The sequence below is a fragment of the Orcinus orca genome, chromosome 7, assembly GCF_937001465.1.
Source record: "Orcinus orca chromosome 7, mOrcOrc1.1, whole genome shotgun sequence".
In the NCBI taxonomy this organism is placed as follows: Eukaryota; Metazoa; Chordata; class Mammalia; order Artiodactyla; family Delphinidae; genus Orcinus; species Orcinus orca.
This window is the reverse complement of record NC_064565.1, coordinates 105,011,975-105,038,134: the sequence shown is the minus strand read 5'-3', so window position 1 is coordinate 105,038,134 and position 26,160 is coordinate 105,011,975. Positions and strand designations below refer to the sequence as shown.

At 51.6% G+C, this 26,160-nt stretch overlaps 1 protein-coding gene across 3 annotated transcripts in view; it reads left to right on the top strand.

Moving 5' to 3' along the window:
• The first annotated feature begins 11,811 nt into the window (after nucleotides 1-11,811).
• Nucleotides 11,812-26,160, top strand: part of PAX3 (paired box 3) — a 95,429-nt gene continuing 81,080 nt past the window's right edge. For 2 of the 3 annotated variants that reach the window (XM_004262659.3, XM_033426825.2), the window contains exons 1-4: nucleotides 11,812-11,952; nucleotides 13,186-13,421; nucleotides 14,781-14,910; nucleotides 16,093-16,227. In XM_004262659.3, the coding sequence (XP_004262707.1) occupies nucleotides 11,868-11,952; nucleotides 13,186-13,421; nucleotides 14,781-14,910; nucleotides 16,093-16,227 (586 nt within the window). In that variant the 5' untranslated portion in view covers nucleotides 11,812-11,867. The remainder of the gene's footprint in view (nucleotides 11,953-13,185; nucleotides 13,422-14,780; nucleotides 14,911-16,092; nucleotides 16,228-26,160) is intronic. The other variant, XM_004262660.3, reaches the window with a different exon arrangement.

Genomic DNA, 26,160 nt, shown 5'->3' with positions numbered 1-26,160 from the left:
TGCCAGTACGATTAAGTGCCGTTGTTGCCACACAATTTCCCCAGTTCTCCCAAGATGGGGAACCCAAGCCTCTAGACCAAGGAGTGCCGGGCTTTCTGAGGACTCATGCTGCCAACCCCAGGACACCGGGCATGTTCTGAGAAGTCTCCTGGAACGTGTGGTCTGATTCCTGGGAGGGAGCCTGGGACAGGTGATGGAGAGATGGCTCAGCAGCCTGTAGTGGTGGGGAGAGGTTGGTGGCACCAGAAAAGCCTGACCTCCCTACGCTGGTACTTTGATAAGTGGTATCTTAAAAGCGTTTGTTCCAAGTGTTGATTTTATCCATGCTTTCTCCCATCACCCTGCACTTCTGTAACGTGTGAGTGGGCAAAGTCCTGTCCCTATTTCTTGTTTTTAACATAAATGAATTCTAAAACCTTGGGAGCAAACTAAATGACTTATTCTTAAGTCAACTCTCTGCATCCTGGTAGCCCCTAGTATACAAGTATGTCCCCCATGACCACATATTCTGGAACAGTGAAATTGGAGATTCACTTTTCCCAGTGCAAATGTGTCCTTCAAATTAGAAAAAGTCATTTCTTGTTGTCTACAATGAACCCACCTTGACTAACATCAATTAGGTTTTTTTTTTAATCAGCAATATCTTAGTCATAATGTTTCTTCAGTATTTCGTTATTCTCTCTCCCCCTCCCCTTTTCAGTCTTCAAGCAAAATCCTCTTTTCTTCCAGGACTTTTCATTTTCTTCTCTTTTTGTCTGTCTCTGAAAACTTCTATTTTTAGGGTACTTTCCTGCTTTTTGAGCTCAGGAATCTTCTTTGATTTCTCCCTCCTGGAGTGACTTGCCAATCTCTCCACAGAGTCCACCATGCTCCAGGATCTAGCTCCTGCCTTCCTGGGTCATCCTGCCCAAATGAAACCACACCATTTGCTCCTTTCTGAAACTGGGGCTACCTCACCAATCAGAGGAGGAGAGTGTATGCCTCCTCCCCTACTTGGAAATGTGACCTTGTTTGGGGGGACCCTTGATTATCCTTTCTATTACAGGGATGACTCTTATGATCTCATTGTAACAGGACAGCCTGGGCTTTCTGAGAACCTCTTCAGCCTGCTTTGGAGACAGAAAACATAGGTCTGAGGTGCTACAGGGATTCCCTTTCCACGTGCACCTTCTTACCTCTGCTGCAGGTACACACTGTTTCTCTTTTTCTCCCTTACTAAGTAGCTCCAAAATCTAGTAAGACTTTATCAGTAGTTTTCTGACAAGTAAGAACTGCTCCCTTTTGTTGAGTAGTGTTTCTGCTACCATTCTGAGAAAGCCACGGCCTCCTTTCAAGCCCCCACTGCAGGGCTGCATGCGGTTGTCTCTACTTTATCTGCTGGTTCCCTTGATCCCAGACTTTCACAGGGAAAGGTGTTTTCAAAGCCTTCCTATTAATAACATGTGAAGCCTTGTGAAGACATTCTCTCCTGAATGGTCCTGCTTGTTTCCTTCGCGTTTACCTCACAAGGCCGTTAGCTGGGGAAGGATGATTGGTTTCGCTAGGGTCTAGGGCTCCTCTGGAGGAGTCCTTCCTTTCCCCTTCCCCTCAGAGTGGTGGCAGCTGCCGGGAATCATTCAGGAGGGACACGCACATCAGCCCCGCCCTGTGGAGCAGCGCATTTCTAGTCTGCCCAACTTTTCTCCTGCCTGGAAGGACTTTTCTCCAGTTTGGGGAATGGGAATGACAGGTCCCGGTGACTGGGGGTAGACTCCCAGGCTCCTGCTGGACTTTTGAGCCACAGACGTGGGAAGGGAGGCGACAGGGAAATCTCGATCTCCTGACCCTCAGAGGTGACATTACCCCCAGAGGTGGGGTGAGGGATGGCTCCAAGGAAGCCTCTGTCTGTCGCTGGGAAGATTCATCCCCCTGTCACCCCCTTTAGGAGCCTGAATGAAGTGTCTTCAAAAAGAGGACAGTGGGAAACATCTGGAGAGACTTCAAGCCCAAGAGGACCCAACAGCTGCCTCTTTCCAGGCAGAGCACCTCTGCAGGTTTGGCTGCCCAGGCCCGGCCCCGAGTATTGCCAGGACTTCAGAATGCTCCACCCACTGGCAGTAATAACTCCGTAAGGTGTTTTCTATCTACACGTGTTTTTCACTTTCTCCCTTCACCCTTTTCCTTCCTTCAGCAATCACTCCTTCCTACCTCCCTTCTCTGCAGGAATCTACCTCTACGGAACCTGCCCAGGCCTTTTCTGCTGACGTAGCAATGCCCCCGCCCCACTCCACCCCACTCCAAGGTTGAATACCCCCTCTCCCCCTAGGTCCTGCGGGCTTCGCCAGAGCTGAGCTGCACCCTTACAATCAATCTCCTGACAAGTTACATTTATATTCTCTTTGGTTATTTTCTGGAACATCGGCTCTGCCAGGTTGAGGACTGTGGTTTGTTTTCCTCACAAGGGTAGCCCCAGCCCTCGGAAAAGCACGTAGTAGACGCTCAAGAAGTATATGTGGAATCAATGCGAAGCTCTGAGACAGCTCTGGGAACACAGCCAGAAGACAGGCCGACCAATGGGGGGGGGCAGGGGGAGAGTAAGGTAATCAAAACCGCCCCAGGGAAAGGCTTCAAAGGCCAGGCTTGCAAGTGTCTCAGGCCCTGGAGATGACCAGTGAGTAAAGGAGCCTGAACATTTCATGAAAAATTTCAGAGGGGGAATGAATGATTGAGAGAGTGTCGGACACGGAGTATGCCCAGCCCCCGCACGGAGGAAGCCCCAGGGAAAAGGGCGACGCTCCAGGCGCTGCCAAAGCCAGGAGGATGGTGCTGGCCGGCCGCCGCCTCGCTCACCTCTGGGCTCCGCCCGCGCGGCCCAAAGCAGGACAGCAGGTCCCGCTTCTCCTCGGGCCATCGGGTCCCCAGGGCGTGCGCCAAAGCAGGCTGCTCCGGGCACCGCGCTCATGAGAGAAGCTCAAATTGCGCGTTGAGACTTTCCGCCTCCTGGGAAGGCTACGAAAAGCCCGCCCGCCAAGGACGCGGAAGGATGCAAGGGCGGGCAGACCAGTCCTTTAGGGTACAGTAGGCTGAAGGCCCAACCTCCGACGCCAGGCTGGAGGTTGCAAAACCGAGAGAGGCACCTAGGAGCGCACCCTACGTGCTTCGGGGTCGGATCCTCGCTGTCCAATCTCAGAGAGGCCACGAAGAGGGCTTGCGCAGCACCCACCTCTTCCGCTATGGCCTCGGAAATAATTACCCTATTAGGTTTGTGCCCTGAATTGCCCCCCCCTTTTCTAAATCCGGCAGAATCTCTTTATGGGGCTCCAGCGGAAGCATCTCGGCTCCGATGTTCCAGGTTCAAGGTGCAGAGAGGACGGGACCTGCTAGGATGGCGTAGGAGGGGTGGGGGGAGGGTGAGAAGGAGCTCAGGCCGAGGGAATAATGCTGGCCAGGTTGAGAAGGGTGGTCTCACAGACACCCTACCGCAGGACGCTTTCCGGAGTGAGCTCAAGTGTCCCTGCCCTCAGCGGACAGAGTGCAGTGGGGCTGCCTGGAAGGAAACTGAATTTGGCGGCCCCCATCTCCAGCCAGCTTTCCCACACGGGACCTGGAGGCTTCGAGCTTTTCTGGGTTTCTCTGCCAAGAACTAGAGCCCCACCCCTCCCACGCTCTCCTGCCCAATGCAGGCGTCCTCTTGCACCCTCCAGCGCCTGGGAGGGTTTGGCCTCCTGGACAGCTTCTAAGGTCCTCCCCGCCCCGCCCCCCAGGGCAGCTCTCAGGGGCGTCCTCGGGGCGACAGGACTGGGTTTTCTTCTCTCCACCCCTGTCTCCTCGCTCCAGGAGTAAATGAGCCCCTCCCAGGAACGCTGCTCAGCCCGGATTCGGGCCCCGCAGAATCGAGTTTTGTCCGGCTCCTTCTAAGAGCATCCGAGGGAAGAGGAGGGTGGGGAACTGGCTGGGGGGCAGGGGGCTGAAGAAACTGGCCGTGGGGTGTGTTCGAACGAGTCTGCCTGTGAGTTGCTGTGTGAGTAAACGAGCGAGTGACCAGATGCGGGAGGGACCTAAGTGGGGGACACCGGGCTCTGTCGGGGCTCCGGGAACCGTCGGGCGCGCGCGCAGCAGGCTCTAGGCTCGGGGAGAGGCCTGGCGTGGCCCGGAGGGCCGCGTCTCCCCCGGCCGCCACTGCAGCGCCAGCCGGGAAGGGTGCACACGATGCGGACACCGCTGGCTTCTCGGCTCCTTCCCCAAAGGCGCTCCGGGAAGGGATTAGGCGCCCGCTGTACTTTCGCTTTGGGCCTGATTGATGCGCCCCGCGCACTGAGGGCTGCGTAATTAATAAAGATTACGCCCGTTTTGTCGAAACGTCCCTCTTAATTAATGGAGAGGAGGACGCGAAGGGTGATTTATTTGCATGTGGAAAATTCGCTCTGCGGTGCGGGCTTTGCCCTGTGGAGGCGGCCGCTGGGTCCCAGGCCACCACCGGACTGAGGCGTTCTCGTTCCGGATCGAGGTGTCCCCCATCCTGTTCCCAGCGCCTCGTTGTCTCGGGGATCTACTCCCTGGCACTCAACACCCCCTCCCCCCAGTCTGCCATCCCTCTAGCTCGGGGTGGCCCTCCCTTTCCTCAAACGACAATGGGAGACCTGGCGGGCACTCCCCTCTCTCGCTCCTCCCGGCTCGCTCCCCTCTGCACCTCCTTACCGCTCCCCCTCCTGTCCAGAGGGGGCTTCCTTGGGCACGGATCACTGATCCAGGGCTCGGCCGGGGCTCCCGTCGGTGCTCTCAGGGAGGGGCCTGCGGGAAGAAGAGGCCAGCTCCACATCCCTAAGGCCAAAGGCGCGCAGGAAAGGCTGGGAAGCCACCCCCGCGTGGGCATGTGCGTGTGTGAACCCATCTCGGGATGGATGTTTGTGTGTCTGTATGGCTATGTATGCCTGTGCGTGGATTTCTACGTGCCTGTGCGTGTGCGAACACGTGTGTGAACGTGTGTGACTGTGTATGTCCCCGTGTGGGTCTTCTGTGTCTGTTTCTAAGCATCTTAGCGGTGCGTTTTGCTAAAATACCACTCTCTCTCCCGCCTTACTGTCCACCTGCTACAGCCTAGGAAAAAAGGGCCGGCTCTCTCTTGAGCTTCGCTGCATCAAAACACTCCCGCTCTAGCCGGAAACATTTCCTCCGGGTGTGGGGACCGAGTGCTTCCCACCCAGCAGGGGCTGGGGGCGGGCGGGCGGGTGGGGGACGCCGCGAGTGGCCGGCAGCGTGGAGGGCCCAGGAGCCGGGAAGCGGCTTCAAAGGTTTTCGTAACGACTCTTCGGCCTTTATTTATGCCCCTATTAATACAATATCCATCATGTAGATATTGATCTTTATCCTTTAAACTGATGCACTGGGAATCAATTAGCCATGCAGATTACATTTCCTACACATCCAAATGTTAATCTTTCAGACTCTGGTCCAGTGACATATATTTTTGCAGCCAGATAGTATTAGATTTCGTTTAGAAATGAAAAGAAGAAGAAAGGCTTTCTGAAGCCCATTCCTCTCGGGGCTACTTGTCCTAACTCTTGGCCGGGGCTGGGCGTTGGGGGTCTGGGACCAGCATGCCTCTCGCGGGGTTTTCTGGGGGGGGGGGAAGAAAGGCCACGAGGGTGACCTGCACCTGGGACCACCGAAGGGACCCGGGACAGCTTTCTGTGGCAGGGCTCTGGGCAGCCGGTTAGGGCCGGGTCTGCACTTCTGTCCAACGCTCGCTCCAGCTCAGACTTCTCCTGGCCGCCCCTTCCCATCACTTTGAGTTCGAGATGGTCAGTTTTCATCGTTTCAGGGTTTTTCCCTTAGGGTTCTCCTTACTCTAAACTTCTAAATCAAAAATTTTCTTCCACTCCTCGTCCGCAAACCCAAGGTTGGATTAAAGGTTCATCCCCCAAAAGAGAAACTTTGTTTAGATGAGGAAATAGGTGTTTTCCTGGGAGAAGGGAGATGGAGAAAAAGTTTAAGACCTAAGAAGGAACTTAGTGTAAGTCCTATCTAGAGACTGGAAGGGCTGAGGCAGCCTATTTTGGTTGTGGTGACTTCTTTTCTTCTTTCCCTTCTTTCTTTCCCTTCCTTCCTCCTTTCTTTCTTTCTTTGTTTCTTTCTTTCTTCCTTCCTTCCTTCCCTCCTTTCTTTCTTTCTTTCCCTTCCTTCCTTCCTTTCTTTCTCCCTCCTCCTTTCCTCCTCCCCTCCACCTTTGAAAGGGTGGAGGGGGTCAGGAAATGACGTATCCCAGGGCAAGGGACCCCTCCTCTCCTCGTACCAGGTGAGCTCCCAGGGGCCGCCCCGAAGTGGGTGGGCGTGGCCGGGAGGCGGACTGCGCACAACACTTCCTAATCATCTTCTTCCGTCCCTGCCAGTCCTCCTCAGGCTTTAGCCAAATCGCGCCCGGACTCCGCTCACGGAAACCTGGTCTCCTCCAGCTCCCCGCACCTGTTGCGTTTACTCCTCCGACTTGGCTGTGCAGTCCCCGCTCCCGACCCGCTTTTAAAACCTGGGAACCGCAGGCCAGGGACTCACTCACAGCTCTGCCGCCTTAGGCTCCCGGGACCTCACTGTGGCTCAGCTAGATACCCTGAGTTTGAACAGCCTCCCAGATCTTTCTTGCTCCTTGTGTCACCCGCCTCCCGTTTCTCCCTCTAAAATCCACCTGGCAGAGAAACTTGCTGCGGGGGTTGAAGGGATTCAGGCCGAGAGGCGATGGCGGCTCATGGCGCTGGCTCCGTCACCGGGGCCGCGGCGGAGTCCGAGAGAGACCTGGCCTGATCAAAGCGAAAGGCCTGTCAGTCCACCCCCTCCACTGCTTCCCCTTCCGCCCCCTCCACGTGTCTCCCGCCCCACACCAGCGGAACACACAGTCCGGGCACTTCGTGTCCAGAAGCGCCCCCAGGCACCCTGGGGCAGGAGTTCCTGGCGTGGTCACTTGCTCTTCGTTCTGCTCCAGACGTCAAGGAAACCCAGGAGACCTCCCACTTCCCCAGCCCTCACATCCACGTCCACAGCTCTGCTTCCACCCCACTTCAGATCTGGCCTGTGCACTTCCTCTCCTCCTCAAGGCCCAGACAGCCCCCAATGCCAGCCAGCACCCCCTTTCCAAGACCCCTAAATCTTTACCTCCCCTCTCCCACCCCAGGATCCCTTCAAACGCGGCCCTGTGTGCTGGCATCTCATACACACACCAGCAGAGCAGTTACCAAATTTCTCTTGTAAACTTCAACACCCACCCCCCAACACACACACACACACACACACACACTCTTTCCGAGTTGGGCAAAACACTTTTTGAAGGTTAGAGAGTATGTATTCTATTTTTTATGAGACACCTCTCTCCCCTCTCCCAGATTCTGGCATCTTGTCTTCCTTATTTGCATAAAAATAATTTTTGCAGAACCAAATGAACATCTTGTAGGAGACAAGCTGCTGTGAGATTCATTCTCTCCCTCCCTCACTGCCTTTCAAAAACTATATTTTTACACCTCACTTCTTCCTCTCCCTTCTGTTTCCTTTCCTCTTTTTCCTTCTTCCTTCTTTTCTCACAAACCATATGTTCTTTATTGAGAACCCACTCACACGTTCTGGGGCCGCTTCCCTAGCTACAGGGGCACCGCGGGGACAAAACCACTGCGGCTGGCCCACACCACGTTTCAGTGCGATGCGCAGATCCCCATCCAGTCCCTAAATCCGACCCCATCCCGACTAATTTTCCAGTGGGGGAGAATAGCGGCGCCAAAGCTTTTGACAAACAACAGCTGGGGGCCTGATCACGGTCGCTGAGCCAGGCGCTGTGATGGGCCACGGGTTTAACCCCAGCAATCACCAATCTGGTATCCGGCCAAGAAGCGCGTGGTCAGGGTCTGGCGTTTTGATTTCCTCCCGGTGAACGCGGGAAAACCTTTCCGCGGAATTGAGGGTTTCCCGTCGCGTTTGCTCGAACCTCGGACTCCATCCTGAGTGATGCCTGCAACCCTGGGACGCATCCCCGCGAGGCTACACCCTCCAGATAAGGCACCCCCGCCTCCAGTTCAGGGACATTATTTTACACAGCTCATAATTTCCTCCTAAGGCCTGTGTCCGGCTAGAATGAAGTGGTCTCTCTCCTCTCGGAGGCCCAAGAAGTCCGTGGGCCATGAAACTCTTGTGGCCTGGGGTCCACAAGTGCGGGGCTGTGGGCTGAAGGGTGTCACTTGGCCCAAAGCAGATTCCACTCAACCTGACTGGACTGCAGATCCACGCATCCAAGCTGGCCGGGACGGAGGGATTCTAGTGAACCGGGCATTCTCGCCACAGGCTTGGAGGGGCGGCCGCTATCTATTTCACCTGAAGTGCCTCTGTAACCGGGGGCAGAGGAAGCAGCTGCAAGTTATTTTCCTTTTGGGGTCGAATTATCCTACTATTGTCCTCAGGGCTCCAGTTTCATTTTGCACGTGCACGTGCGGGTGGACACTACAGTTCCTTCACAGAACGGTGCTGGAGACCCTCCTGGCTGCTCTCTGGGTAATTTGTCAGTCTGAGGAAATGATACTGCCTCCCAAACCTGGGCTCAGGGCTGCAGGGCCAGGCGCCTGCCTTCCAAACCCCACTGCAGGGTTACTCCTTTGCCCGCGAGTGGAATGGGGACTCGGGGGCCCACAGGTTCCCGGCAGGGGAGGTGCCCTGGTGGAGATCCCCTTCCTGCTCCGGGGAGTCAGGTGTGGGTGTAGCTCCGGCTTCCAGAGAGACTTTGGAAAGAAGTAAGGGGAGGCCCAAGCTCCCGAGATAGGGAAGGAGTGGCTGGAGTGTAGAATCGGGTGCTTTCTTTAGAAACCGGTCTGGGAAACCGGGAACTACCCCGCCCTCCGGTGACCTGTTGGTCACCCCGCCTCCCCTCCCCGCCCCGCCTCCCCCTCCCCTCCCCGCCTGGTCTGGCCTGACTACGAGTGGGCACCACCGGCCGGGGAGTCTCAGCCAGCATCGCTGTCCTGGCCCTCCCAAGTCAGACCTCGGGGATACCAACCTCAGGGAATTTGGGGAATTCGGAAGTGACCCCACAGCCCGACCGGCCCAGCTGCCAGGAGCCTGAGGATGCCCTCCCACCCGTCTCTGGGTCTCCCGGGTCGTCCGGCTGCTGCCAGGCTGAGGAAGAGCTGAGTTAATCTTCTGGCTACATATGTACCTCAGAGCGGTCTGGCAGGGGAGAGGCCAGCAAAGAGACTCCCGGGCTGCAGGCCGCCAGTCCCCCCTCCCCGCCCCCCCACCCCGTCTCCATTTGTACATTTTTATAGCAAGTGGTGGTCGGTTTAGGGATGCGCCTACTGGACGGGCACCTATGGGCCCTCCAAAGAAATCCAGTTCAACCTGCAGCACCTCCATTCAAAGGTCCTCCCGGCTCTACAACTGGGAGGACGCGAAACCCGGGAGAGCGAGTCTGCGGCAAGCGCATCCCTTCCCGGATCCGCGGGCTCTCGAGAGAGAGAACGCCCCGCGGGAGAGCCCCGGGTCCACGGCGAGGGCTTGAAGACGTAGCCCTCGGCTTCCAAACAAATGAGACTCAGTCCTGGACGTTCTTTAAGCCCTCGTTGCCGCGGGTCCCAGGGTTCCTTTGAACTGTGAGTTGAGTCTGCGTTTGCCCTCTGGAAACGCACTTTCGGGTCTCCCTCCTCCAACACGGACGGGTGACCCTAGAAAGTGCTCTGGCCGCTCCACTCAACCTTTGGAGACAGAAAACTTGGAAAAAGTCTAGCTCGAGAAGTAGCTTAGGAAACAGGACACAGACTTTTGTGGCCCCCAAGTGTGCAAAAAGGAACTGAGAAAGTTGTTCCGTTGACAAATTGAATCATTTTATGTAAAACCAGGTTAAACAGGGCTGCATTCTAAGCAGCGTCCCTCCTGTGTACTATGAATGCACGTGGGGCCCTCCCCACTTGGGTGGCTGAGGGCATGTCCAGACTTTTTCTGGTGTCTCCAGAGGCTGGTCTCCCCTTGCTCAGAGGGTCAACCAAACCTTTTGACTTTGGGCAGAGCCGAAAGCTGCCTGCTTTTCCCACTTGCGAGTGGATTTTTGAAGAGCCCACTCGCAGTCGGTTGAGCAGCTATACTCCCCCCTCCATCTTGCCTTCTTAGTTTGCCTTAATTAGGGGTTGGGGAGTTGGGTTTGGGGGCCCGAGTTCATGTAAAAACTGTCAAGTGAGTTAAGGGAAACGGGAAGGAGAGAGAGGGTGGAGAACTCCAGTGCAGAAAAAATTCAAAAATCGTAAAAGGAAAAGGGGGAACTTGAAGTCCAGAAGTCATTGTTTCCTTTATTTCAAAGGGAAAAACCTGCCCGATTCTCATCCTTTTGATTGATTAAGGCCCTGAATACCTCGCAGGCCCCGAGTGACAGTCCTTGAATAGACTCGAGCGAATAAAGCGCGGTGCTGAGCGCGGGGCTGGCACTCGGGGGTGTAAAGGAGGCGAGTTCGCTGGCACTTACCAAGTTATAAATAAAAGACTATGCACAATAGCACCTTCTCTAAGGACAGACAGTCTTTACAACACTCCTGGCGTCATATCCTGCTGGGGACACTTCAGCTCCTAGCCAAGACTTTGCTCCTTTTATTTTTCCAGCACTTTAGTCTGAATACCATAATAAATTCCTGAGAACAAATGCAGCAGCCGGGCAAAACTTTAACATATAGATGCATCTCTGCCAAAGCATTGGGGAATCTATGCCTCCAGACTTAGAGCTGGGGCTTCCTAGAGACGGTTTTTTAATCAAGAAGAGGAGACCTTTTTCTTTCTCCTCCCTTCCCCAGCCTTCAACCAACCAGTACTGGGGCCTCCAGCCACTACCTAAGCTTCACACTATCCCTGCCCCCAGACTGAAGACAAAAGAACTTATCAGCACCCTCTGGACTCTTCCTGAGAGGAACCCCATAGGGAAGACCCTCCTAATAAGCCTATGCCAAGGGGCATGGACCAGAGGAAGGAAGACTAAAGATGTCTGGGGGCTCCAATGCCTTCTTATTGTAATTGCACCCCCTTCATTGGCAAGGAAGCCAAGAAAAGTGGGCGCGAGGCAGAGCCGCAGGGAGAAGAACAGAGACATAGAGACACACAGAGAGATAGAATGAGAGGAAGAGTCAGAGACAGAGAAAGACACACAGAGATACACACCGAGAGATAAGGAGACGGAGAAATAGAAAGTCAAGGAGAGAGACACACATAGAATGACAGACAGACAGACGCGGACCCCTCTCCAGTCTCAGCAGGGACTGTCTCTCCCTGTTTCCGTGGGTGTATCCTTCTCTTTCCGGGGAAGAGGCGCAGCGCAGGTTCCTCTCCGGGCCTGCCGAGGCTTCGGCGCCGCCGGGGATGGGAAGAGAAAGTGGCCGCTGTCGCCCAATCAGCGCGTGTCTCCGCCACCCGAGACGGTCTCCCCGTCGGCCAATCGCAGCTCAGGGCTCCTGACCAAGCTTTGGGTGAAAGAACTAATAAATGCTCCCGAGCCCGGATCCCCGCACTCGGTGTAACGACGGGAGGAGACTCAGGCCGGCCGCGCACCGCCCCCGGCCCCCCCCTCGGCTCGTCGCGGCGCTCAGAGCCCCCTCCCCAGCGCTCCCAGCTGCGGGGCCGCTCGCCCAGCTTCGCACCAAACTTTTCCGCCCTGGGCTCGGGATCCTGGACTCTGGGCCCTCCCTGCCCGCCCCTTTCCCCGGTTCCACCTCGAGCCTCTCTTTGGACTAGGAGCGAGCAACCCCCTCCCCGTGTCCCTCCTCTCGCTCCAGTCTTTTTGGGGAGGGGCTCTCCACGTTCGGGGGAGTTGCCGAGGGTCACCAGCGCCTCTCTCGTCCTTCTATTTCGCCTTCACCTGGATATAATTTCCAAGCGGCGCTGTCCCCAGGATGACCACACTGGCCGGAGCTGTGCCCAGGATGATGCGGCCGGGCCCGGGGCAGAACTACCCGCGCAGCGGGTTCCCGCTGGAAGGTAAGAAAGGGCCTCAGCGCCGCCCAAAACCCCGGGGCCGCGGCGGGGCTGCTCCGCCCAGCCCCGGGTCTCCACAGGCGCGTCCAGGAGCCCATTCCCGGGGTACCCCCGCCCCAGGAGGGAACAGTCGGGCGAGATCCCGACTCGATTTTCTCTGGGCAAACGAAGCGCCTTTCTCTCAAGTCCTCGCGGAGCTTGGCCGTCAGGCCTGCTCCTGGGCCGTTGCGCTTTCCTCTGTTGTTTTGGAAATGCCGTGGTGGGGAGAGGATCAGGCGGCTTCTGAGCACCAGAAAGCGACTTCTCAGCATTTTGTCCACCCGAAGGCATCTCAAAAGTGTCCCGGCTGCTCCCGTGTTTGCTAAACTTTTGTTAATTCCGGAAGGAATTTCTTGCCGCGGCAAAGTTTGGAAAATTTAGTATTAATTGATTTATTAATTAGAATTCCATTCATCTCCAGCGGCATCTCGAAGTTTCCACAACCTGTTTGGGGAACTGCCTTTCAGTTAGCCTGAAGGTTCTGGAATCCCAGGGAGGCAAGAGGATTTGCAAGCCCGAAACTTTCTAGGCAATTTGCGAGGTTGAGGCGCCCGAGCCGGGATGCTGACTGGGTGGCGCCTAGCCTTGGCCCTCAGTCCAGAGTAGGATGTAATATCCAGGGCACCAGCGGAGGCGAGGGGACCTGCGAGCAGACCCGTCTGTCGCCTCTGTCCCGAGGTGTAACAGGTGACACGCACTGACACCTGCGGCTTGCTTTCAGGACCCTCTTTGACCTTTGGCTGCGGCCCTCTTAGCCAGAAACCTGAAGGGCTGTCAGCTTCTCCAAGTGCCTTAGAAAGAAAGCTGCCTCAGTTAGATAGGGTTTCGTGTGACTTCGAGAAGGCCTGGGTGAACACCTTTCTGTCAGGAGGCTGTCCCAGCCTCAGAGTCTCCCCCCACAAGTTGTCCCCTTTCCTGGGCCCAAAGGGAAGACAGTTTCACTGGAGTGAGTTAGTTTGCCCTGGTTGTTCCCTTCACACAAGATTATGTGCCCCTGAATTGCTTAATAATTTGAACAAGTGTAGTTGAAACAGGGTCTGGGGCTGGGAGCCTGAATGGAACAGTTTCAGTGTTGAGGCTGTAACATGGCGATGGGCCAGAGAAGTGAGAAATTAGGTGGGTTCATCTTTTGGGCTGCTCTCTGGTCTCCCGAAGTGACGTTCTGTGCGTCTCTCTCTCTTCGCCTTCTGCTCTCAGTGTCCACCCCCCTCGGCCAGGGCCGGGTCAACCAACTTGGCGGTGTATTTATCAACGGCAGGCCACTACCCAACCACATCCGTCACAAGATCGTGGAGATGGCCCACCACGGCATCCGGCCCTGTGTCATCTCCCGCCAGCTGCGTGTGTCCCACGGCTGCGTCTCTAAGATCCTGTGCAGATATCAGGAGACGGGCTCCATCCGTCCCGGCGCCATCGGTGGCAGCAAGCCCAAGGTGAGCGCGTGGTCCTGGCCCTGGAGGCCTCCTGCCTGCAGTGTCCCAAGTTAGGGAAGAATGGGCAGGGGGCAAGGACTGCCATCTGGGGCTTTCTGAGGAGTTTTTCCAAATCTGAGAAGGTGTGTGTGTGTGTGTGTGTGTGTGTGTGTGTGTGTGTGTGTGTGTATTGGGGGTTGAAGGGAAGTGGCTATAGTGCTGTCTTAGCTGGCGCTCCTTGATGAATGCTAAGGAAAAACTCCAGCCTTTTTGCAAGGGTGATAAGGCATTTGTTTTTTATGCCTCAGAGTCCTGGAATCCCCATCAAATTATTTTAATAGGCAAACACCCAAAGTGTGCAAGCTGCATGTGCCCACCTGTTGCTGGTTTATTCCCCAAGTATCATCCCAGCTCCCAGCCACTGCACTGCCTTTTCCAAAACTAATCCAAGGAGCCACTTTTGGCTTTTAATGGTTTCTCTCCCAGCTCCCATCCCCAGTCGCCTCCAGTCCAAATTGTCTTCAAGGAGTCAAAAGCCAGGGTGATTTGTTTTCTTTGTAATGAGCCAATGACTTGGCTTTTAAAAGGTACTTTGGTGCTATCCTCAAATTATTTTGGTTCTCCTTAAAAAAGGAAAGAGAATCACACTGGCTACGGCTGAGTGGGAGGGGATTGTATACGGTCTGCCTTTTCTTCTGGATGTGGGGAAAATCCAATATAATTTTCTAGTTGCCACAGGGCAAAACCCAAAGGAGGGTTCTGGTAAACTGAAGACTTCCAGACAACCGCCTCTCCTCCTGCCATGCCAGCCCCCTTTGCAACCTCTCTAAGAATCTCTGGAAACTCTTATTGGGAAAAAAAGAGTCAGTCTCTAAAATTATCCATATTTGCTATCCTCTCTAATTTTAAAAAAATCTGGATACTCACGTTTTGCATTTCATTTTGGTCTTCACCTTAGCTAAAATCTTGTGCTCCTTTGGAAAGGCCCAAGTCGCAGATCTAACTTGAGTTTTCTGCTACTCTTTCAAGCATTCCTTTTTTAGTTTCGTTTTCGTGTTGATTCAGTGTAAGGGGTTGCCTTTCTTTATTTCCATGGATCAGAAAGTACACCCCTTCCAATATGTCATACCTCTTCTTATTTTAAGCCGATTGAGGGGCTGAGCTGGGGAGACGAGTACACAGGCTGCTTCCGGGTGGGATGGTTTCCTCTCTGCCCCTTTCTAAAGTACACAGCCTCAGAGAGCAAGGGTCCTTTTGCTAAGCAGAGGGACCTTCCCAGGGGGCGCAAGAAGGAGCGTCCCTCCAGGCCCGAGGCGGTGTGGTCGCCACGTCTGGCCCAGAGGACTGGGTACCAACGCCTGCCTGCCTGTTCTCTTAAAGCAGGTGACAACGCCTGACGTGGAGAAGAAAATTGAGGAATACAAAAGAGAGAACCCAGGCATGTTCAGCTGGGAAATTCGAGACAAATTACTCAAGGACGCGGTCTGTGACCGAAACACCGTACCCTCAGGTACCAGGCTCATTAACGTCTTCCTGGGGCGAGGCGTCAGTCGCTATTATCCGGGCAGGCCATCTGAACCATCATCACCCCAATGATCGATCTGGGCGATCGGAAGACGGCCCCTCCCAGGGCTCTGAAATATTTACGAGCTAGACGTTTTTGGCGTTTTATGGAGGGAGTGATGAGCTGCTTGTCCTGGGGTTGAGAGACCGCCGCTGAGGGCTCCCCAAAGAGGATTTCTGTCGAAGAGGCAGGGCAGGAAACGCGAGGCGGAGGCCAAGCGTTTATTAATATTGATGTTCCCTTTTAAAGAGAAACAAATGTTTTGGTAATCCTAACCGAAGGGAGATGGGGCCGCGCCAACCGAGACTTCACCGTGCGCGCCAAGGAGGGGAGGCTTCGGCAACGGCCGGGATTTTTTCCCGAGAGTCCCAGGGCCCATCCGGCGCCCCCGGCGGCCAGGGGGAGGCGGAGGGAGAAGAGGGGCGAGCGCAGGCGAGGGCGAGGGCGCGCGGGTTTGTTTTTAATTAAAAGGAAACTCCCTTTTCCCCCCTGCGAGAACGAGATATTTCGGAGCATGGATTTGTTTACCAGACTGGAATCTGGAAAAAATAAATGGGAGAGAGTGCATTTTCTTTTGACTTTTACAATAGGAAACGATCCTGCAGTTGAAATTTAAACCCTTTATGGCCTCAAAAAAAAAAAAAAAGAAAAGAAAAAAGAAAAAAGTTGAATTGCAGGGGACGGGTCCGCTCTGGTTCTTCCTGCCTTTACCGCGAACCGCGGGGCGCAATGCCTTCAGGTTGAGGCGGTGCAGTGTGGCTGGCGGGAGAAATCTCTTAGATTGGAGATCTAGAGACCCGTCTGTGGAGTCTAGGGAGGGAAACTTCCTACTGGGGAGAGCGGACCGAGACCGCGGTTCCCGGCCGTAACCTGGAGGTGCGAGCTTTCCAGGCTCCCGGCTCGCTGTTCCTAGAGGCCGATTATGCGATGGGGGGTATGAGTGGGAGGGTGAGAGGGGGTGTAGAAGGACGAGGATGCCCAAAGACGCTGGAGGAGGCAGAAGCAAGCTGTTTAGGGCAGGCCTTCTAGGCCCCCCCACCCATACCCCGACTGGGGGCCGGGGGGCCCCTTGCAGCGCGGCCCTGCACGTCTCAGTCGTAAGCGCCCCCTTCCTCCTTCCGCCCCCAGTGAGTTCCATCAGCCGCATCCTGAGGAGTAAATTCGGGAAAGGCGAGGAGGAGGAGGCCGACCTGGAAAGGAAGGAGGCGGAGGAGAGTGAGAAGAAGGCGAAACACAGCATCGACGGCATCCTGAGCGAACGAGGTAAGCGGCGGCGCGCTGGGCGGCGCCCTGGGGGCCGGCGCCTCCCCGGACTCCGCGCTCTGACGTTGGGGTCCTGAGGGCGGCGCGGCCCCACTCGTGTCAAGGCCCCTTCTCGCTCATATCCCCTGCACCCGGGTAAGAGCGTTCAAGTGAAAGACCAGAGACGGACTTACAGTGAACACAAAAATCTTTTTTCTTTTTCTTCTATTTTTAAACCTTTCCTCCACACCACTCGCAGCCCCACGGAAGGCAGAACTGCAAATTGCAGTCTGGGTGCGGGGCCACCCAGCTGCCCTCTGGGGTACGGGACTGGGCGTCTCTGAGCTGTTGTGAGGCAGGGGGCAGTCCGTGAGCCTCCGGAGGTTAAAGGAACTTTTTCCGCCCTTTAGGAAAGGCCCGGGTCTCCAAAGGGGTTTCCACATCAGAGGAGGGATGCGCAGAGAGGGAGAGGGACGGGAACGAGGACAAGAGAGAGAGAGACTCAAAACTCTTTAAGGCAGTGGGGTCCCACCACACTGATTGCCTTATAAATGTATATCTGTAAGTTGGCTGTTTTTTTGTTTGTTTTAAATCGGTTTTCAAATGCGGTAGGGTTTGAGCTGTGCGTGTCTGGGAAGTAAAACAAGCCTAAGCTCTGGGTTACAAACCGAGGGGGTCTGGGTTCTTGGGCTCGCAGTGCTGGCACCCTTTCTCCGCCCAGGGGTGCGGACCATTGTCTTCTTGTTGGCTGCGATCTGTCAGCCTCAAGAGGAGATCTCCCCCGCGGAGTCATAAGTGCAGCCGGCGGGTTGTCTTCAGACTCCAAAGGTACGCCCACTCCCACAAAAGAAAGCCAGCCCCGTAGGAGTTGAACCTGGAAGGGTTCACGGCAGCAGGAGAGTCTCAGCCGTTTTGCGTCTCAGCACTTTTGGCCTTGGGGATGGTTGCACCTCCTCCAAAGCGCAAAGGGCCGGGAGTTGCCAGGTGCCCCCCTCCCCCATGCGTGGCCTTCCCTCGCCCGGGGCCGGGACTTCGTTGGGCTGAGTTGACTTTTGAGCTGCCCTAGAAGGGCAGGCGGCTCTCCAGGTGGGCTTGGAGCGATCACCCACTTCGACCGGCTGGGTCTGAGCCCTCAGCCGGTGGCATCCAGGGTAGGACTGTGGGTCGGGAAAGTGGTCGCTTCTTTTACCTCCATTGCTCAACTCCGGGGCGGACCGCTGGCCCTCCGGAGCGGCAGCTTTCCAAATCAATGCAAACTCTGTACACAACCTCGAAGGGACCCAGATTGCAATGTTATGTATCCGAACCACAGATTTCAGCGATAAACAGGTGCCTAGATGCCCCGGCGCACACAGACAATCAAGAAAAGACACCAAAACCCACGGCGGGTTGGGCAGGGGAGATACATGTGCTGTTGCTGCCCTCCTTCTAAAGCAGGGGCCTCACGTGGACTCAGTTTAAGCCCTTCCTTTTGGAGAAGTGCGTTTCTGCCCTGGTCTCTGAGAAGAGACCGCAGCTTTTATTCTAGGTCCAGATGCATCACGGAGGTGCTGGGGAGGGAGGAGGGCGAGAAACCAGCCAACCCCAAACCTAACGGGCCCCTGCAGGCAGCGGGGCAATGAGCCCAGGGGTAGGAGAGGCTTGGGAAGGGGGGGTGAAGGGTGGCAAGGCTTTGCTACTTGTTGCTGGTGGCGTCTGCTCCGCAGCTCGACAGCTCCCTCGCAGCACCGGCAACCGAGGCCCAGGAGACAAAACGCCCCAAATGAGCTGGTCAAACATTTGTACAACTTTTCCAGCTTTTACAAAGAAGGCCTTCTCTACACAATCTACACTTGGAGATGAACTTGGGAGACAAAGCCTGGAGAGTCCATTGAAACTCACACTTTAGCTCGGCCCAGACAAAGCTCCGGCCCGCAGCAGCTTGATGTGAACAAAGGAAGGCAACCTTTTTATAATTCAAGGAGAAAAGAAGAGAAAACAGCCCCACAAAGGCCCGAGAATAGACATTATGGGCTTGCAATGAGGGATGAATTATTCAATGAGCCCCAATAGCTGCTGCGCCAGGAAGTTTTATGGACTTTCCAGCGTGGAGAAAGTGGCCATTTCACCTACAAAATGTTTCTAGTCTTTTGGGCCGTCTAGCTGGGCCCGCTGCCATTCAAGGGCAATTGCTACCATTTTCAAAATCAGAGTATTCTCCCCAGAGGGGGCTGAACCGCTGAAAACACACACATACACACAACTCGGGGGCTGAAGTCTAATTTAATTTGGGGCTGTCAGGGAAGATGCAGTGCCAGTCACTTCAGTGCCTCTAGCTCCCTTTCCAGATGAGCCCTGGAGGACAAGAGGGGCCCAGAGAAAGGACAGAGTGGAGTGGAGTTTGAAGGGAAGTTTAGAAACCTCAAAAAAAAAATAAAATTCCCTCTATCCTTTTGTCTGCAAAAGTCCCAGGCTGCCCCGCTTGGAAAATAGACTGTTGATAAACGGCTCTGAGCTCCCAGGCCGGGCAGGAGGAGCCCGGCTGAGGAGGGACGTGTAGGTGTCATGATCAGGGCCGCTCGCTCTCTCTGGAGGTTCCAGCTTCCTTTCCGGCCTGCCGGATGTTTCTGAGACTGGCTTTCCCGAGTACCCCTCTCTACTTGTCAGAGACTGGGACACAGGGAAAGAGGTACCCTGAAAGAGGTCAGAACGGCCCTCGTTTTTCTCTCCAGGGTCTTGTCCTTTCTTCTGGATGGCCTCTTTCACCTTCCCAACTTTGCCGTGTCCCTCGCCCAGTGCAAGAGCAGCGCTTCGGGTCGACGCGGGGCGCTCAGGCCCGTGCGCCCTAGGCGCGCAACAGACGCTGTGCGCCACTTCTGGATCTTTGCTTCCAGCTCTTTTGCCAGGGTGGAAGGAGAGGGTAGGGCAGCCAGGAACATCCCCCAGCACCCTCCTCATCTCCCCACACCCCCACCCCCCTCCCCACACACCATTCCTCTCCCCAAGAGTCGAGCAGGAGCAGCGGTAGGAACCTAGCCCCGGTCGCAGCAACTGGGGCTGTGGGCACTGCCCGCGCTGCGGCCACTCAATAGGCGTCTCTGTTCCTCCCCCGGCGCTGCGGAGCCGGCCCGCGGGCGCCGCCACAATGGGCCGGCCCCCACTCCTGCGCCCTGCGCCAAAGCGCCGCGCCGCCCCCTCCCCTGAGCTCCGGCCGGCTCGAAGTTTAGCTCGCCGGGCTGCAGCCGACTCAATTGCCTCCTTTATGTCCTTCTCACTTTCATCTAGACACAGCCCGCCTCCCCCGCCCTCTTCTTCTCCTCTTTTTTCCCCCTTCCTTGCCTGAGGCTCACATTAGTGAAATTTCTGCAACCTCCCCCATTTTTTTTCTTATTTTAAAGAAAGCCCTTAACACAAAAGCAGTGACTAATCAATAGAAACTGCTCCTTCATCAACTCCTCCTCCAGCGGCAGCAGCAGCAGGGTGACGCTTTTCCTGTTTGTGAGTTTTGGGAAACATTTTTGCTTTGTGCCGTAATGGAATTAGAGCACAGATGAGGACTGTAAATGGACACGCGACTGCAAGACTCTCGCTTAAATATTTAGATGCAAAGTTACAATTACTGACTTGTTGCTGCGGCTTTGAAGTGGCAGCTCGGGAGTGCAGGGGGAGAGAGGCCAGATTGCCAAATTGATGTTTTGATTGGGGCTGGAGATACACTTTCATAGGACTTTACCCCTTTTAAGAATCACCAGTGAGCGTGGGAGCTTTGCAACAATTTCAAAGATTGAGCCAAGAGACCCCAAGCATAGGTAGGTTGGAGCTTACCCTCCTTTTTTTTTTTTAACGCTCCCTTTCAATTTGATGTTTTTGAAAAACAGTGATTTTTTTCTTTTTTTAATTTGAGAAAGTAAAGGTGACCAAAGTTTTGCTTGAGTTTGTAAACTTAGGAGCTTTTCTAAAATTAACGAGGACGACATCAACTTTTCAGCGGGACATAAGATAAAGCAATTTAAAACGTACAGAAGTTTTAAAAGTCCTGGAACTATTTCGTTTCCAGTGGAATCATGAAAAGAACATTTTATCATTAACTGGAGTGCAACTGACATCGAGGGGAGCGGAAGGCCGTTTCTTCCCTCACCCGCCCTCCCCCCCGGACCCCCCCAGCCTTCAAGTTAGCAGGGAAGGACGTTTTGGCGCGAGGCAAAGGGCGGGGGGGGGGGCGGGCGGGGAACAGGCGGGGGCGGGGGAGGGAGGAACTTTCCCACAGATTAAAATCACGGGCTATAAGATCTTAGGTTTGTGGCATCGGAACCTTCATTAAAGTGGACGGCCCACTCTCCGAGTCCATTTGTCAGAATCACGAATTTGACCCCAATGTCGTCTCTGGTCTTTGGGGTAAATTTCATGTTATCTGAAGCCCTTAGAATACTCAACAAGGAAATATCACCCGTTTAGAAATGTATTGGAAATATCAAAACTTGAATTAAATTACAACACCTCGCTGTGTTCTTTTCAAGGAGATAACGGTAACGACTTTCCTGTTGGCCCGATTTGAAAGGAAAGACCCGAGTTCGGATCGTGGTTTTATTTTTCGAGGGTTTGTTCTGTTTGGTTGACTGCTGTGGGCTCACTTTCTAGCCTTATTGGAAACATGCAGATTTTCTAACTAATGCTTGAAATTGTATGTTTATTTTGAAGTTTGATTTGCTTGTTGATAGCACCGGAGCGGGGACGTAGGGGCTTCACGTGGGTAATAATTACTGAAGGGTCATTTAAGAGTCCCCAGGGCTGTGCAGTAAAAGCCATCGGCGCGGTGAGGTGGAACCAGCAAGTGCGCGTCAGTTCAGGGAGTGGAATATGCGGAAATTAATCAGATGAATACGAGCGTTGCCACCGAACTCAGGTTCAACATTCATGAATACATATATTTTAAGGGGAAAAAAATTCCTTCCTAACTATGAGGTTATATGCTCACATTGTACGTAAATAAGTAGCCAATGAATATTAAAAGCCTCAACAGCAGAAATAAACGGTGAGAGAGTTTGGCCAGGGCTGGGGCAGAGAAGGTTGGTTCAGTTCGGTGGAGTCCTATGGCAGGTAACTTATTTATGTGGGTAAATAAAGATTAAAGAACCATTAAGAATGTACATATATAACTAACAAGACAGTAAAAGGCAATTAAGCAGTCAGTTTAATGCCTTATCTCACTGGCTGCTCTGGGGTTGTTTTACAACTAGGAATTAAAATCTGAAAAGGAAGTTTTCAGCAGCTCTGGCCAAATATTGATTAAGTAGCTGTTTGTTGATACCATTGTTACGCATTAAAAGGCCGGGATCCCGGCCTCTCAGTGGCCATCTTCCATTGTGAGGGATTCTTAACCACTGAGATCAAAGCGGGATCATTTCAACTTATCTGTCTTGGAAAATCCTTCTTTTCCTCTGAAACCTCTAAGGAGGATTGACTGAATTCTTTTTAAGAAATAGGAACCGAAACCAGTTACGTGTCCTAAGTTTGCAGAGAAGAGATTCATGGGGTGTTTTTAATTATCCTATGGTGATTTCTTGTTTAGAACTTAGGCTAAGATGGTGAACTTATCATCAAATAAGTTCTCATTTGGGGGAGGTGATGAGAGGCATGGAAGCTAAGATCCTGAATGTCACTAAATTTCTAAATATGGAAGTTTTACTGAAGTTACCTGCCAAGCTGGAATGACGTAAAGGCAAGATGTCAGAGTTTTGTGTAAAACTAGCTGGAGAACAATTAAATACACAGGAAACTGGGAGTTAGATTGACTGCATTTCTCTGCATATGTTTTCACAATTTCTGTGTTTATGGATGGTTAGATGAGTCCCATGTATATTTTTAAACCTCCTACAATGTAGGAGCAGATATGTGTTTGTGTGTATAGTTAAAGTTTATTTATAAGTCGGTCACTATGAGTTATGTTGGCAGTAAACTATACCCAGTTGCGCGCACACACACACACACACACACACACACACACGGATTTATTTCTCCTGTAGGTTACGCTTTCTAGAGTCATGAGAATTTGAGGTAACAGCACAGCTTACCAATTCATATTCAGCACTGCTGTTGAATGCTAGGAAAAATATTTCTTTGAATAATTTTGTGACTTTTTTGGCTGTTGATTTTTCGATGAACTGTTAGGCTTTTTTTGTTTTGTTTTGTTTAAGAATTCAATATATTTGGATAGATTTTTCTTTTATTATGATAGCTAAAATGCATGCAAAGACTCTTTTGGAAATACCATCTCTGTGCTTAATTTGCAAATTCCAACAAGTCACTCTGAGGTTGTGAAATTTATGCCAGATTCAGTTTTGAATATTCAACTGAGCATCATAGATCTGCCTGTGTGCGGGATTTTCTGAATCCCTTTCTCTGTGTTCATTTCACTACTAAATAACTGTGCTTAGGGTTTTATTTTTATTTCATTTATTTTATTTTACTCTTATTCACTCTTTTTTATATAAATTTATTTATTTTATGTATTTATTTTTGGCTGCATTGGGTCTTCTCTGCTGTGCACGGGCTTTCTCTAGTTGCGGCGAGCGGGGTCTACTCTTCGTCGCGGTGCGCGGGCTTCTCACTGCCGTGGCTTCTCTTGTTGCAGAGCACGGGCTCTAGGCACGCGGGCTTCAGTAGTTGCGGCATGTGGGCTCAGTAGTTGTGGCTCGCGGGCTCTAGAGCGCAGGCTCAGTAGTTGTGGCGCACGGGCTTAGTTGCTCCGCGGCATGTGGGATCTTCCCGGACCAGGGTTTGAACCCGTGTCCCCTGCATTGGCAGGCGGATTCTTAACCCCTGCGCCACCAGGCAAGTCCCCTTATTCACTCTTGAACAAGATGAATCTTGACATACAGAGTCAGAATCATTAGTGGGTATTTTCTAACATTTTGTATTATAATCTCCCAATTAGTTAATAATCTATCTGTGCTCAAATGTCCTTTGAAATAGTCCCAGTCATTGCAGTGTGGGACAACTGCCTGAAACAGATTAAGCTGGAAGTGTGAGTCAGTGCAGATCTATTATGACTACCTTGCCCTGGGTCCAGATGCAGTGCTAGAGAGTTCTTTGCTGCATTTTCCATGTATATGTATATTTCATGTTTCATTTACATGTGGAGTTAAAGTGACTTTCCCCCCTTAGATATCAGGCTATGTATTCATATACTGCCAGGGGGACAGCAGAGTCATACTCTGAGTGGGGTCTGATGTCAGTACCAAGGCAGAATTACTGACTCAATAACGGGCTATGTCAATTATATCTCAATAAGGCTGGAAAAAATAAATACTTGATATTATTGTTAAAAAAAAAAAAAAAAGGACTGGCTGCCTCAGTGGGGAACTGTGATCAGAGAAAGTGAAAAGGAGTTTCAGAAGTTGCCACTCTCTTGGAAGATGCACACCAAAGTGAGAACAGAGGACCATCCTCTGCTCCGTTGGGAAAGGTTTTCTCGCCCCGTTCATGCCAGTCTTGGGTAGAGAGTGGCACAGCTCAGCTTTCAGCTCTATCTTGCAGTGTTGGGACAAATGCTGAGCTCCAACAGTGTTGAACTTTTGCTGGAATCGGGACGTCTCTCCTTTTAGAAAACTTCCCCCACATTTCTGTGATGGTCTCAAAGGAATAGAATATATGTACTTCCCAGTTTGTAACTGGAAAATGAGCAGTTATCGAAATGGCCGTTCACGTTATAAAACGTTTATTTAAGAGAGATGAGTTAGAGCTTCACCATTGTCAAAGGGAGCTATGAAAACCATGGAAAATAGTTGTTGAAGACACTTGAGCAGCAAAAGGCCTTATGAATTCATATCTTCAATGTCTGTTTTCCTTCCTTCCTGATAAAAACTGAGAAGAGACTAACGGATAATTTCTGCCCTGGAAATGGCCACTTTTCTTTAAAGGACTAGTTGTATTTTAATAAAGAACAATGGTGTAACATTTCAAATTTGATTTGGTGCACATTTCTCCTGGAAAAAAAAATCCTGAGAAAGAGTTTTACCTTGCACATTGCATATAACAAAGTTCGTAGCATTTAAATTTTAGCTGCAGGATTTTAAGTTGAAAAAATCCCAAACAACAAAGAACCCCTTCTCTTTGCAGTGAAGCAACTCAATCAAAGTAAGTAGTCTGAGTTTTTATGTCCGCCTTCTTACTGCAGTGATTGGGAAATGAATCTTCCCCAGTAATACAAACTAGAACTCATGACAGGCAATAACAAACTAGCCATGTATTTGTCTCCTTAAACCCATTTAGTGATTTGATTTTTATGTATTTTTATTTGGCCAGCTTTACTGTATCTACAATAGCATATTAATATAAACTCTTGATTCGAGGAGCAATTTCCCACTCATTCTGGATCCGATTCCATTGGATTCTATTTTAAAATAGCTGATCAAAATGCTTTGTGACAAGGATGGGAGACTCTTCTTGGCTGACTAACATAGGACTGAGGGAGAGGAAATACCACTGATTTTTCAGCATTAAAAATTTCCAGGATCATATTGAGAATTCAAATAGTATAGTTTTAAGGAGGCTTAAATGTAAATTTTAAAAAATTTATAATCAGATGGTAGGCATATTTCTGGAAACAACTACAGAATTAAATGTACTTGGCTTTATGTCATTACATGCAAACAATAAGTAAGTTAGGGTAGAATAGCTAAGAAAGGAAAGTTAATGGCTGTGTGCAATTTATCTAGCAACATGGAGTTGGTTTTTGTATACTTTCATAGTCAATACTTGTATGGTCACATACAAATTTACATTTTTAACAGAAAGCCTACATTTGTAGGCTTGTGATTTTTATAGGTACACAGGTAAACTAAGAGTACAGCCACTATACCCCTCATATCTTTTATCTTTTTTTTTTTTTGCAAACCCTAATATAGGCATTAACTTACTTCGGCATTGTCTGGGGGTATTAACATCATTTTTGTTTCCTTTATAGGGTCTATCTTCTTTTTGAAAAAAATCTTGGTTTTAAACAATTATAGACTCATAGAGTCTGTCTTCAAACACATATTTTAAAATTCTTCCAGTATTCAAACATATTATCAAGATTAAGAAAATCTTGGCCACAGGGTAGGGGTGTGTGTGTGTGTGTGTGTGTGTGTGTGTGTGTGTGTGTCCGTCCCAATTACCATGGTTGAGCTTAACCTGAACTAAAGAAAATTAATTGGTCCAATTCATTTTATTATAAGAAAAGCAACAGGTTCCTTCTTTATGAATCCCCACTTGGCTGGTTTCCTGACTGAAGTTCACTAATACAAATGAATGTTTCTTGTCTGACTTAAACACACCCCAAAGTCCTTTTTCATGTCTTTGCTTGCCTTATAAGAGCATAGCACCCAAGGTAAAAGTAGTCTGTCTTGCATCACTGATTTTGCTCTAAAATTGAGAACAGCACATTTTGGGTGTGAGCCCCTTGAGTTCTGATGTCTGGTAAGATGGGAGCACATGATACCAATTTCCCAGGGTGATATGAGAATAAAATGAGAAGATGCAAGTTATGTGCAAGTTACACCTATCTCACAGGAAAACTCAAAATCTTGTGTGGAAAAAAGCCCTCTGAACATGCAGAAAGTGACTAGCCTACTGGCAGATGGGCTCTGCCCAAGGGCAAATAAAAGCTTAATTCAGGCTTAGGAGCAACAATGAAGACCAACACACATACATGCACACACCAAAAAATTCACTTTCACTGATTCCAGAAAATTGAGTTTATAAGAAACTCTTTAATGTAATAGACTATATTGATTTAATAGTTTGAAAAATAATAAAATTTGAAAACCATTTGCCGAGATGTCAAAAGATATTTCTTAATTACTTTTTCTCCCGTTCTGTAGTTTACTTTTCTCTCTTAGACTAACTTGGCTGTTTAAAACTCTTCCAAATCAAACTTTGTTTTGTTTGTGTATTTGCACAAGATTTTTTTCCTCCACTGGACTGACAAATAAG